Source organism: Xyrauchen texanus, chromosome 30 (genome assembly GCF_025860055.1).
Source record: "Xyrauchen texanus isolate HMW12.3.18 chromosome 30, RBS_HiC_50CHRs, whole genome shotgun sequence".
NCBI lineage: Eukaryota > Metazoa > Chordata > Actinopteri > Cypriniformes > Catostomidae > Xyrauchen > Xyrauchen texanus.
The window spans coordinates 35,117,778-35,133,304 of record NC_068305.1 but is presented as its reverse complement, the minus strand read 5'-3'; the positions used below and the strand labels follow the sequence as shown (position 1 = coordinate 35,133,304).

General features: G+C 38.0%; 1 protein-coding gene across 1 annotated transcript in view; it reads right to left on the bottom strand.

The window, feature by feature from the left end:
• The window catches only part of LOC127623831 (protein eva-1 homolog A-like), a 44,151-nt gene that overhangs the window by 27,202 nt on the left and 1,422 nt on the right, over positions 1–15,527 (bottom strand). Inside the window, exons 2-4 of the mRNA XM_052098380.1 lie at positions 4,773–4,990; positions 3,106–3,229; positions 2,040–2,192 (exon numbers count right to left, since the gene is read on the bottom strand). Coding sequence (XP_051954340.1) covers positions 2,040–2,192; positions 3,106–3,229; positions 4,773–4,990 — 495 coding nt within the window. The remainder of the gene's footprint in view (positions 1–2,039; positions 2,193–3,105; positions 3,230–4,772; positions 4,991–15,527) is intronic.

The window sequence follows — 15,527 nt, the reverse complement described above, 5'->3', positions numbered from 1 at the left end:
GTCTTATCAGGCTATAGAGGATTGGTTAATTCCCATCCATTACACGTGGACCGACACTCCAGTCTCTCAGAGCAAGACCATTTAACTATAGACACCACAGTCTGGTTCTAGAAGTAAAAATCCCATATGTTTTCTTTATAGCGAAATTGATGATGATGACAAACATTGAAAGACAGACCTATCATGAACTTTTGAAGTTGTTAATCAATGGTATACGATTCTGCGAAGCCATCAGTCTGCTGTATTTCAACTTCATTTTTACAAAAAAGTATTACCTGATTAAGAACTACATTACCCATAATCCTCCCAACATCCACCAAATAGAGAACAAAGTGCGGCAAAAGAGCTCTGTAGCAGTCGTCAATCATGACACACTTTGAATGATGCTATCGAGCCGGTCTGCCCATACCCTCAAAATACTTTATATTTGTATATATCTGAATATGTTGCAACAAAATTAAAATATATAATCAACAACTTTAAATCAATAGTTTTATATTTGTTCCTTCATTTTTAATTAGATTATGTCATTCACAATGCAGCATACTAAAAACTGCCAGAATACCTTAGCAACCGCATACCATAGTAATGCACTGGTAACCACCCACAACCCCAAGCATCTTTTTTATCAGAAAATGTAAATGTCTTGTTAAAGTGTAATGTAGTTGCCATTAAAGGGTTAGTTCACCCAAAAATTTAAATTATCCCATAATTTACTCACCCTCAAGCCATCCTTGTTGTATATGACTTTCTTCTTTCAGCCAAACACAATCGGAGTTATATTAAAAAATATCCTGGCTCTTCCAAGCTTTATAATGGGAGTGAATGGTACCTTAGATTTTGAAGCCCAAAAAAGCACATCCATCCATCAAATAAATAATCCATACGGTTCCAGGGGGTTCATAAAGGCCTTCTAAAGCAAAGCGATGCGTTTTTGTAAGAAAAATATCCATATTTATAACTGTATAATCTATAATAACTGGCTTCCGGTAACGGCTGACCACACGTTCATGAGAGAGTCGAGTTCCGCCGTATGAATTAGGCGTAGCGTAAGCTCGGTGAGAAGTGACGAACGCGGAAGCACAGACAATAAAGCAAAACAAAGCGCCGGTCACAAATTAAAAGACAACAAGGAGGATCATTTGTCATTGTTAAAAATGTCGTAGGATTTCGATATAAGAGAAGAGGAGATTGAGTTTTTTCCCAGACCTATTTGTTTGAACCGGAGACCACCAACCAGGAACTCCAGGAGATGGAGGAGGCAGCAGCAGAGGCCCAAACAAACGAATCTGGTTGACATAGACGTGTTGGTGCTCATGTAGGAAATGCGAGGTAATGCCAACAGAGGCTGAGAGTGTTTTCTGCCATGAATGGACGATTGGAATGACGATAGACACATGAACGCATCATTTTAAGACTAATACAAATATACAGTATAGCTAAAACAACTCACTTCTTTTCACCATTTTCCTTTGCTGTAAACAACACACACTTCCATGTTCATCACTTCTCACTGAAGCTTACTCTACGCCTACGTCATACGCTGGAACTCCACTCTCTTGTGAACATGCGGACGGCCGATACGGGAAGCAAGTGATTATAGTTTATAAAGTTATAAATATGGATATTTTTCTTACAAAAACGCATCGCTTCACTTCAGAAGGCCTTTATGAACCCGCTGGAGCCGTATGGATAACTTTTTTGATGGATGCGATTTTTGGGCTACAAATTCTAATCTAAGGTACCATTCACTCCCATTATTAAGCTCGAAAGAGCCATGATATTATTGTGTTTGGTGAAAGAAGAAAGTCACATACACCTAGGATGGCTTGATGGTGAGTGAATTATGGGATCATTTTAATTTTTGGGTGAACTAACCCTTTAAGTAATGCTATGTACAGAATAGCATGCTACCATACTACTTGTACTATTATTTCAGTATACATAGCAAAAATAGGAAGAATAGCAGAGTAGTATCTTTTTTCGAGCACAACATAATTGTTGAACCTGGAGAAAACGATGTGGATTTGAGCTCTTACCGACAGATGACGCCCCCCAGTGGTATGGAGGACACTCCAGCGTTCCCTTCTGCGTGCGGCCAAACATTGCAGAATAAACTACGATTTGCATTCCCGTCTTACAGCCCAACTGCAACCGCTCCCCTTCACACACAACTTTACTCTTATACTCATCTAGAGATAGAACACATGCACACACAGTTTAATGTCAACATAAAGCGGCATTTGCAACCAATTCTGCTACTGTAATCTGTAATATATTTACGAGTGAAACAGAATATTTTAAGAAGTGCAAAATGAGTGTAATTAAAATGATATATGTGAATTGACAGTTACATCAAAAGCAGCTTGTGATAGTGAATCAAATTACTTTGGATGTTAAAATATGTTTTAATATATTTCAATCTTTCTTGCATGGTTCATGGTGGACATGATATGAATACATAAAAAGATCAATAAATGTATTGCGCTATACCATTTTGATTTATCAGAACAGCCCTAGTGGGAGCGTGAGCCGGTTCTGTGCTCGAGCCCCTCCGTTATAGACAGCACGACAAATCTGTTTACTTTAATGCTCTCCAGGACTACATGCACCACCAAACTTGTAAAAATGACAGTCACAGAGTAAAACTTAATTCAACTGTGATGGCAAATTGAAATTAAACTAGAAGTTCTAAATTATAATATGGTTCTGGCATAAGCACCAGCATGATTTCAATTTATAAACGAGGAAGTATGACAAAATAATAGAGATTCTCTGTGTAAAATATCTGTGTATGTCTATAGCAGAGCTTTAACAAACATAGTGACCTGTAACAGTGGAGCAGAACTTTATTTTACAGACCAGCATGAGAGGAAGAGAGAGAGGAATGGACAGATCTCTCTCTCTCTCTGCTCAGATAAGAGAATACAATAACTTGGAGAGAAATGCAGCCATACGGCTCAGTAGACCATGTGTGTGTGTGGACAGATTTGACTATACTAGTGAGGGCCAAACGTCTTATTTAAAAACAATAGAAGTCTATTGTACATCCTCATTCCTGTAGATGGTTAGGTGAACATTGAACAAATTGTGTGAGATTCTCACTCGGCCTGCACTTGTACCGCACGCTGAGGTATTTGCTGACGGTTGGACAGGGGTCCGTCCCAAACAAACGACTGTTGACAAGAACATGACAGCTTCTCCTATCCTCACATTCATCCAACATCTTCTGCAGAGAGACAGAGAGAAAAAAAGACAACACTCTGAGCAGGATGCTTTCATTGAGGTGCATACCACAGCCTTCATTTTTCCAGCAGTAGATTTCTCTCCCCCCGGGCATAAAAACACAGTGTAATTTAACTCCAGCACGCAGTCCTGTGCATGTGTGTGTTTATAATGTGTGGTCACTGTGTGTGCGGTCGTAAATCATGCGTGTGTGTGCTGTCAGAGATGCCGCAGTTCAAACAAACCAACACCACGGTGTGCGTCGCTCCGAACGAACACACTTTTATCGCATTAAAACACCAACTTTACTGATATTAAACTACCAATTTGATGCACAAAGAAAACCGCCGCACTATGAGTTCATACTGTGCCACACACAAAGATATGAATTCAAACACATAACACAAAGATTTAAAGAATTTTACCTAATTGCATTTTCAAAGATTATTGACAAGCCTGATCAATCTGAAAATGATGTGCATGCAGGGACATTTTTGCAAAATGCCATTACGCGGTTCCATTACATATATCGCGACAGTTCTGTTAAATGTCCACTGTGTGGCGCTAAAATCAAGTTACATTTCTTCCCAAACAGATGAGATTCTTCAGCTTAATCATTTTGATAATGCTTAGACACTTTGGGCTCATGGTGTCAGACACTTTGGGCTCATGTGTCGAATCGGGTGCTCATCGGGACTCGTATCCAGGTCCTTTGAATCGCAAATGCAATGCTCTATCAGTTGAGCTATTTGTTCACACTTGTACAAGCTTGTAAATTTTGTTGGTTATGTAATGCAAACGTTAAATCGTATCGCCTTACAAGTCATGCGCTGTAGTAAAATTGTTTCGATGTCATGAGCAGCATTGTGTGATGAACAAGATGAAAAGTAAATGTTTATAAACTGATAATCTGCCGCTTTCCTCGTGATTTGTGAGAAAGGGAACAAAAGTAATTGAAACATAAATATTTCCAATAGTAATGCTATATTGTCATGACATCCATACAATTATCATTTAATTATTTTTAAACACTATTAAAAATCGTATTTTATCGAAATTACACAATGATGATTAATCGAGCTTTATAGACATTACAGTTTTATCGTCTGTTAATGCTGATATTCTGTAAAGCTGCTTTGAAACGATGTGTGTTGTGAAAGGCGCTATACAAATAAAATTGACTTGACTTGACATATACTTCCTGATTATTTCAGCAAGAGGCGTACAGTTATCAAATTGGAAATAAGAAGAGTTATTAAGCATTTTAAACTTTTTTTTGTGCTTTTTTGGTGAACAGACACAATAATAACTCCATAGACAATCAAATAATGTTAAACATTGTGACTATTATTAGTTCTGGTTCATCTATTACACTGGAAATGGAAGGTCCCGTCGAGTGCATTGCATTGTGGGATACTGTGTTCCACCTAGTGTGCTTTGCTGTATACTGCATATTTTAATAATCTGCATAGATTGCACATATAAATATGTAATAGTGGTGAAAGAGTACCAGAAGTATGGTAGTGTGCTTTTTCGTGTGTTGTTACCTGCAAGGATGTTGACACATTACAGGAAGTGATGTCATTCTCTGAGCTTGTAGCAGCACTGTTATAATTAAGCGGGCACAGTGGTGAATGGGCAGAGTCTTTTCTGCCGTAGAAAGCTGATTGGACAGTGATGGAGGTTCTGGGCGGACAGCGAACTGTTAGGAAGTCTCCGTCGCACGCTTGTTCAGTATAATTCCTCAGCACACGTGACAGATAACCTACCATGGAAACAGAACACTGCAACTGTTACCATGGCAACAATCATTGTGTCAAATAACAGACATATCGATAAAATAACATTCTTAAAGATGCCGGCAACGATCATTTACCCACATATCTCAGATCGATCTGTCTGCTTCATACTTATAGTTATTTTTACAATTCTATTCAGTGGTGGTGGTGTAGTGGTCTAAAGCACATAACTGGTAATCTTGTAATCAGAAGGTTGCTGGTTCGATCCCCACAGGCACCACCATTGTGTCCTTGAGCAAGGCACTTAACTCCAGGTTGCTCCGGGGTTTTGTCCCTGTAATAAGGGCTCTGTAAGTCGCTTTGTATAAAAGCATCTGCCAAATGCATAAATGTAAATGATGATAGTTGCACAAGCAATTGCACAATTCATATTTAAAAACTTGCAATGTTTTAACAATAACCACTTTTTAGTTATGGTCAGAAAAGTGTGCTTTCTGTTTATGTAGTTGGAACAAAGAGAAGAGTGTCCAACTGTACAATGTAAAGTAATTCTCAAAACCAGTGTCATTTCTCTTCACCAAAGAAATAATGCGCACACACACACACACACACACCCTCAAAGCCAGTCCAGACCTGTAATGAGTGGACCACCAAAGCTTCAGACACTCACACCGTAATCATCCAAGGATTCGTTTTTAAAAACAAGCCACTTAACCGAACCAAGCAGGACATCAGATGAGAAAGTGTGTGAAAGTTTGTCAAGAGGTGTCAAGGTAAAGTCAACAGAGAAAAAAGGATTTATGTTTTAGAACATAAATTCCACTCTGGTTAAAGAAATGGTCATTTGTGGCTGATTCATCCCGTTTGGAATGCAGGATCAGTTTTATACTCCATCCCGCATGATTGTGCTACAGAGATGACTGATACCTCAAGTCATGCTGATTGTTGAGGAGAGGTGTGCTATTACATTTCTGAGCGATCAGATTTAAAATGGGTGAAAAAATCTCATAGACTTACATTGAATGAGAGACCCAAGCCATAAATACAAAATACAAAACAACAACAACAACAAAAAAAGAACACCTTAGCAACTGCATATTAACTCCCTGGCAACTACCCACAACACCTTGGCATTGTGGCAAAACATCCAAAATAATGTCATCCCTCATACCTCGAACCCAAAAATAGTTAAGCGTTAAAAACTAAATCTAAATTTATAATCTAAAAAAAATTCATCACCCACAAACAGCTTCATTTGTCACAGTAACCGTAGTTACACACATCACCATGGTGACCTCTGCTACAGCAGTGGGCGGGGCTCAGGAGATCAAGAATCACATGTTTAACTCTTCAAAGAATGTCATTCATCAGACTAACAAGAGGAAGATGCTGAGAGTGATGACATCATGTCAGTGATGAGTGATTTCTGATGGAGGGTGGGCCATTTTTCTGAAACTGGAACCCTCCGCAACAAAATGTTTGTGTTTGCTGTATGTTTATCACAAAGACGACAGTCGTTGAATGTGAACTATAGATAAAAAGTCAATTTTTTTGCAGCAGATATATCTTTTTTTTTTTTTTTTTTTGCATTAATCATGATGTAACATATTTAAAGGGATTGTTCACCCAAAAATGAAATAACATGTCATTGTTTACTCACTCTCATGTTGTTCCAAACCCGTTTTATTTTCTTTCTTCTATGGAACACAAATGGAGATGTTAAGGACTGACAGCCTCTGTCATCACTCATTTTCAGTGTATAGTAAAAAAAAACGCAATGAAAGTGAATGGTGAATGAGGCAAACATTCTGCCAAACATCTCCTTTTTTGTCCCATGGAAGAATAAAAAGTCAAACAGGTGTGGAACTAGATGAGGGTGAGTAAACGACCAAATGTTCATTTTTAGGTGAACTATCCCTTTAAAGTAAAATATGACTATTAGTTGAAAACATGGTGTATACAGAAAGGCCCATTTCCCTACTTATGAAAGGAATGTGGTACAATCCTCCCGGGATTCCATGGATTGCTGTCGGCTTTCCGAACACAATCCCTACTGCTATTGTTCTCGGACAGAAGCCAACATTCCACCCACTGACTGACAGCTCCTTTCACCAATCATGATTCAGATGCCAGACAACACCTGTGTGGGATGTCCAATCAGAGAACGGCCTGCAGGTCACTGATTACACAATATGAAATGGTTTAAAGTTTAAGCTCAAAGCAGGTGGAGATTTACCTGAAGAGAACACAATAAACGTTGCAGTAAAACAGGGTGAAAACAGACAGAAAGAGCCACAGCTATAGAGACATCCTGTAATGATCCTCCTATATTAATTAATGTTCAGAATGCCATACTATTAAAGGGACAGTTCACCCAAAAACAAAACTGTTGTTTGATCACCTTCATGTTGTTCCAAACTCATATGACTTACTTTCTTCTGTGGAACCCCACAGCAAACACAGAACATTCCCCTCAAGTGAGCATTTGGTTCCCTCATTTAATAATATTTTTGAGAACCAATTCCTAACATTCTAGGAATGTTCTCTTTAGGTATAAACTAACATTCCCAGAATGTTAATAAGAACTTAATACAGACTTTTATTTTATCTAATGGTTTATTTTAATAACCATAAACTAACATTCCCAGAATGTTGCAGAAAGGTATTTGTGTGACAACCTAATAAGAACGTATACAGAACGTTCTCTAATGGTTATTTTTAGGTTTAGTTCATAACCATAAACTAACATTCCCAGAACGTTGCAGAAAGGTATTTGTGTGACAACCTAATAAGAACGTATACAGAACGTTCTCTAATGGTTATTTTTAGGTTTATTTCATAACCATAAACTAACATTCCCAGAACGTTGTAGAAAGGTATTTGTGTGACAACCTAATAAGAACGTATACAGAACGTTCTCTAATGGTTATTTTTAGGTTTATTTCATAACCATAAACTAACATTCCCAGAACGTTGCAGAAAGGTATTTGTGTGACAACCTAATAAGAACGTATACAGAACGCTCTCTAATGGTTATTTTTAGCAATTCTTTTTAGAACCATCAAATAACGTTTCCCAGAACATTGCAAAAAAGGTTTTTGTGTGACAACCTAATAAGAATGTATACAGAACGTTCTCTAATGGTTATTTTTAGGTTTATTTTATAACCATAAAATAACATTCCCAGAACATTGCAGGTAGGTTTTTGTGACAACCTAATAACAACGTAAACAGAACATACTCTAATGGTTATTTTTAGTTTTTTAATAATAATAAACTAACAATCACATAATACTGCAGGGAGGATTTTGAACACCTAATAAGAAATAAAGGTCCTGTCACACTTGCGCTCCATTCACCCCCATTCAGAGGCTTCAAACGCAGGAGACTGGAAAAGCAAGCTTATGCGAATATATTTCACAATGCGCTGCAGAGGATAGTTCAAGTTTTGTTGAACTTTGACCTGCGAATCCTGGTGACTGGCAGAATGTTAGCTTCAGGCACCATTCACTTTCATTACATGGAAAAAAGATGTAGTTAAATTTAATGGTGACTCTTTTTGTGTTCCACGGAAGAAAGAAAGTCATACAGGTTTGGAGCAACATGAGGGTGTGTAAATAATAACATTTTTATTTTTGGGTGAACTATTGCTTTAAAGCACCACAGAGGTCATGATGATGAGAATACAAAGCTATTAGGATACTACTTTTTTAAATGTTTATCATTGCATACAGAATACCATTTCAAATACTATTATATTTTGAAAAATGCAAATAAATAAAAGGCAGGACAGTATGCATACATTATCCTATGCAATAATTAGCACAATAGTATTCCACTGTAATCTGAAATACTAGTGCACTGCATACACACAGCAGCTAATTCAGGTGCTATATGCATACAGAAAATTCACATATTGTGCACAGGATACATACTGCAGCAATTGTATATGGTAGTATGCTATTCCAAACATACCAAAGGTGTCCACGGGTGGAATAAAAATGCTACTGCACTGGTCATGTGGCCTGTAGAAGTGAAATGTTTAGATTTAGCTCTGTCATGTGTCCTAGGGGTAGATGGGGTAACTTACTGCCCTAACAGTCCCTCAAACACAGGAGCCGAAAGAAAGATGATTAGCAAGAAACAGAGTGTGTTAATCAGTACTGGGCTTTCCCTCTGTTTAAATGATGCTGCTCTGTGATTGGTGGAGAGAGAAGAGGGGTGAATTCCACACATCTGCAGAGCAACATGGTGCAAAGCACAATAAATACACACGGTCTGCCAATTTAGCATTTGCTGTTCAAACTTCTGTATATTCAAACTTGGCATGTTGCAATTGGTTAAGAGACATGTGAAAAACAAAGGCGTTTTAGGGAGGTCGGTTTTGTTGATTTAAAACACAGCAGAGCATTAACCTTAAAAACCTCATCCATTTGGGCGAGATTTTAACTCACTTTTAGGGCCTCACAGTGGACATTTCACCTCAGAACTGCCGCAATACACGTAAGGAACCACGTCATTTTATGGTGCTTCTACGACACTTTCGGCTCACATGTCAACTTGTGTGCTGATTTGTACTCCAATACTTTACATCGTAAGCGCAACACTCTATCTGTTGAGCTACTTCATTAATTTGATTGTGTTTGAAAAAGCTCAAAAATGTAGTTGGTTATTAAATGCTAACGTGGAAATGCATGGCCTTACAAGTCATGGGATGTAGTAAAAGTGCACCCTTAGTGAAATTTCAGTGAGCAAACTTAACAATGCTTTGTTTGCATAAGATCAGTTCTGCCATTTAATGTTTGTGTGGCTCTTATTTGGAGCAATTAGCTGAAATGAAATGTGCTTATAAAGTGATTTGAGCTAACTCAGTGTTGCTAATCGTCTTAAGTCCTAAGAAAATCTTTAGCATGATTCAAGCGGCACCAAACTGCCTCCACTTTCGCAGATGATATTTTGGGAAAATTACAGAGCGGAGTTTCACACATAAGAGAGAAGACATTGTGAAGGGATTCCCTCAAAAACCCATAGGAGAACATCTTGTCCAACAGACACACACACACACACACACACACACACACACACACACCCGTGAAAAAATGCTCAAGGACAAAATACCAGTGAAATAAATGGACAGTCAGTGTTCACATCAAAGCTCAAAGTAGACTATTTATTCTAAAAACTCTCATTAACTTCAGGATGTGACCTCAGGTTCAACTTTGACAGTCAACCTCAGAGAACAGGAAACAAACTAATGTGTGTGTGTGTGTGAGAGAGTGTCAACATGGCACAACAATAGAGCTTAGTAGCTGCTAATTATGACTCTCTCACACACACACACACACACACACACACACACACACACACACACACACACACACGTTGTGTTTCCATGTTTTATGGGGACTTTCCATAGACATAATGGTTTTTATACTGTACAAATTTTATATTCTATCCCCTAAACCTAACCCTACCCCTAAACCTAACCCTCACAGAAAACTTTCTGCATTTTTACATTTTCAAAAAACATAATTTAGTATGATTAATAAGCTGATTTCCTCATGGGGACCGACAAAATGTCCTCATAAGGTCAAACATTTCGGGTTTTACTATCCTTATGGGGACATTTGGTCCCCACAAAGTGATAAATACACGCTCACACACACACACACACACACACACACACACACACACACACACACACACACACACACACACACACACAGAGAGAGAGAGAGAGAGAGAGAGAGATCAGCTGAAGAGGCTTATGAGGTTGGATCTTGCCATTTTAAAGGAATTGCTGAACATAAAATAATCTTTACGCAGCTCTTTTCATACAGCAGTTCATAGTAATCACGTCTGTCAAGTTTTAAAATACACCATAAAATCACCGTAACAGTAGTTCATGACTCATCATGCACTATATTAATATAATATACACTCATATACATTATAAGTCTGCTTACAATTAAAGTTCCAGTTAGAACCAAAAGGGTTTTATAACTAGATGCCATAGAAGATTATTTTATGTTCATCGCTACACTAGTTATTGTAATTCTCAACTTGTGGGTCAGGATCCAAAAATGGGTCGTATATTAGGTTTGTTCTGACAGGGACACGAACAGCAGAAAAAAACAAACGATAAATGCATATAACCATATAATTACATAATTACATTTTCATTAATAGGGACATCAAATCAATTTTATAAAACATGGCTACCCATCCTCTCATATTTTGACCAATTACAACCCTTCCAACCTAAAGAAAATGCATTCAGAGACTTTTTTGAATGGGTGTTGTTGTATTCGTGTGTGTGTGTGTGTGAGAAAGAGAGAGACACACACACACACAGACATTCAGTATGCAGAGAGAGAATTCACATTTATGATGCACTAGATTTCACTGGGTTTCTTGTTGCACACACAATATATGATGATGATGATGATAATGATAGAAAGCACTTTAATATGAAAACAGACAAATCTCGGAATCTGAATTATTTTTAATCTTTTTAAGCTCCAAAAAAAGAGGACACGTACATGACAAGACGACATATGGTCTCCCTATGTTTCATTTAAAAATGTGCAGATTTGAGGGACGTATCATTTGGAATTATCCATCAGTGTTTTATAAAATAGGCAAATGACGGAGAATTAGTTTAATGCATGATGCTTATTGCATCTGGTGTGACTCGAAAAGTTTCAGGCATCAACAGATTTTGGGCATATTGTGCACAGTATACATACTGCACACTTATTCCAATTTGATTAGCATGCGCGGTAGCCTCGGAAGACCGCGGTTCGAGCCCAGCCAAACACGCAAGCTGACACATGACATGAAAGTGTCATAGAAGTGACTCGAAATGACGTGATTGCTTCAGAAAATGTGCTTTTCATGTCGCATTTACTTTTAGGACACTATCAGTTAGGTTTAGGTTAAAGTTTTCAGTTATGAAGGGCCTGTGTAGCTCAGCGAGTATTGACGCTGACTACTACCCCTGGAGTTGCGAGTTCAAATCCAGGGTGTGCTGAGTGACTCCAGCCAGGTCTACTAAGCAGAAAAATTGGCCAAGTTGCTAAGGAGGGTAGAGTCACATGGAGTAACCTCCTTGTGGTTGCAATTAGTGGTTCTCGCTCTCAATGGGGCGTGGGGTAAGTTGTGCGTGGATTGCGGAGAGTAGCATGAGGCTTCACATGCCGTGAGTCTCCGCGGTGTCATGCACATCGAGCCACGTGGCAAGATGTGTGGACTGACCGTCTCAGAAGCGGAGGCAACTGAGACTTGTCCTCCGCCACCCGGACTGAGATGAGTAACAGCGCAACCGCAAGGACATACTAAGTAGTGGGAATTGGGCATTCCAAATTGGGGAGAAAAGGGGATAAAAAAAAGTTTTAGGTTAAGGAGGTACGTTTTACTCATTAAAACCTCCATAATTTTGGAGAAGTGACGAACACAGAAACCAATCAGCTTATCTGAAAACATGTAATGACAGCGATAACTTTAATCTCCAAAAAAAACATAAAACAGCTCAAGAACCCTGTACAGCCATGTAAGAAGAGTGTGCTTTGCTAAAACTGTAAGAATATGTCATAGTACATAGTACAAACTTGTTTATATCAAAAGAGCAAGAATAATGTTTTCAATAAAAAATGTCCCCTTTAATGGATTATAAATTCAAGAGAAAGGGGGCAACAAAGAGAAAGGATCAGGATGTGACAGAACAAAAGCTCCTTGTTCTGCTCCTGCACTTCTGCTCTCTCTCTTTCTTCCTCCTCCTTTCTTTCTTTTCCTCAATTATCTATCCTCTCTCTTTTCATTCATCAGCAGGCCCAGATTAAACCGATGGACTTTCTTGAAACTGATGCAGAAAAGATTAAAGAAATGTGACTATTAAAGAACACTACATACTTTTATTGATAAGTGAAAGCAAGATCAAATTAGCCAAAAATGTTTAAATAACAAACGTAAAGTACAGGGAATATGTAGAGTTTGTTCACGTGTGAATGATGGGTGTAAAAAAAAAATATAATTCATGTATCGAGCTAATTATAATGACTATAGCCTAAACCAAAACCCTAAAATAACATTTTAGCAATTTTAGAATAAATTACATATATATATATATATATATATATATATATACTATAAATAGTTCACCCAAAAATGAAATCTTTGTCATCATTTACTCACCCTCATGTCACTCCAAACCTGAATGACTTTCTGTCTTCTGCTGAACACAAAACAAGATATTTTGAGGAACGTTTCAACTATTGTTGTCAATACAATGAAAGTCAGTGTGGTCCAAAACAAAATTGGTGTGTTCCGCAGAATAAAGAAAGGTTTAGAGCAACAAGAGGGTGAGTAAACAATGACAGAGTTTTCATTTTTGGGTGAACTATCCCTTTAAGGAAGGACATCCCCCGATGTCCCTAATGGGACCTAAGCTATAGCTATATGGAAACTACACAGATGAGATATGTTTAATATCTGGGATACCCTAACCCACGAGACAAAAGATAAAACCTTATAAAAGTAAATCTCCTTATCAATCACATGATATGAAGCCATCTTCATGATGATAAATATCACGCTTTTACCTACACAAGCACATTGCTTTTCCAACTTCCCCCAGACAAAACAACTAAACCACAGGATATGTTCAGACAAGGTGGTTACTAGGCAACAGTTGAGTGGCCCAAGTCAAACGAGCACATCCTCAAGTTTCTATGATATAGAGCCCTCCTTTAAGGTAAATTGATGCATCTTTGATTGTCCACTAGTGAAATTATACATTCGATAGTTCAGAAAAGAAATAACCTCTCCTCGTCAATCCGCATGATTTGGGTATCATTCATGTCATGCAAACTATTATTTCTGGTTGTTTTTTTTACATTTTGGAGTGTTTTTGTCAGGTTTCATGCGAATCACTCAAATGTGTTGTGAGTCCCATTTTATGTAGTCATTAAAGGGATAGTTCAACAAGCTCTAAAAATCACAGACCGTCAGCATAAACACCAAGCACTCTAATTCATGCTTCCGGTCAGGAGCAGTACACGCATGATGTAATCACATTGGCATTTGAAACACGCAAGAACTGATGCACCTGTGACACCCGGAAGTGCAGCGCTGTATACAAGTGAGGAGGAGGAACGCTGTACAGTAGCTTGGTTGGTTTTGATTTAGAGCTGAATTGATCTGTTTCTTTTCTCACAATGGTGCGTTTGTGTGCTCATCCTGGAAGTCTCAACCGAGTGGAGAGCGTGAGATTACATCTGTATCCATGGCAACGCGAATATGTCACACGAGAGACTACTTAAACTCAACCCTCTTGTGAAGCTTACTGGAAGCTTTGAAAATAGTTAAAAAGTACTTAAATACTCATCTTTTCCACACCTAAAGTGATCGTGTTGCTTTAGAAGACATTCATTTATCCGCTGGAGTCATTTTGATGACGTTTATGCTGACTGTCTGTGATGTTTAGAGCTTCAAAACAGAAATCTCCATCCACTTGCATTTTAAGGACCTACTGAGCTAAGATATTTTTCTATTTTTCTTCAAATGTGATCTAGTGAAGAACGAATGTCATACACATCTGGGACATCACGAGGTTGAGTAAATAATGAGAGATTTGGGTGAACTGTTGCTTTAAGACTAAAACACATAAATGAGTAAGAAGGAGAGAGAGAGAGAGATAGATAAAGAGATATTCCTCTAGTCATAATGGTGTATTGGGATCCATCAAGTAGTTTGACCTCAGTTGAACTTTTGACCATTCAGTGCCTCAATAAGTCTAGCCCACAACTTTATGACCACTTTCACTGCAGTGAGCACACACACGTACACACACACACAATGAATCTAAATGTGTGTTTGTAAAGCTAATTAACCATGATAAAACACAGGTCACGGACACACACACACACACACACACACACACACACACACACAAGGCATCAGGTTCCAGTAGGACAGATGTACAGGCCTGTTACTTGGCAACAGATGCTCCGTCTCCATCTGCAACTTCTGTCATGTGCTTCAAGCAGCTGTCAATCAAACTGACATTCCAGAGCCTGTAATTTATTCAGTTCATGAATCTCCAGCCTGATTCTGTCTGACCCAACAGATTATGAATAAGAATTATGTGTTTGACTAAAAATAACCTAAAAATCTGATGCCTCTGATTTCAGTCTGATTCCTATAAGGTTGAAAACATGCCCGGTTCACATTTCACTACAAAATCACAGGAAAAAATAAGAAATAAGGGATTTTTTCTTCCATAAAGGAAGTAAAGCCAATTTTTAGGACCAATTAAGTGGAATGGACCAACGAAGAGGAGATATTCTTCTAAAAATCTTAATTTGTGTTCTGCTGAACAAAAGAAAGTCAAACACATCTGGGATGGCATGATGGCGAGTATATGAGAGAATTTTCATTTTTGGGTAAACTATCTCTTTCAGAATTAAAGCAACATCAACTCATTTTTATGCCATAATATAACTTTTAGGACCATACTAGAATATTAAGATGTTACAAAAATCTCAAACAAAACAGAAGAATATA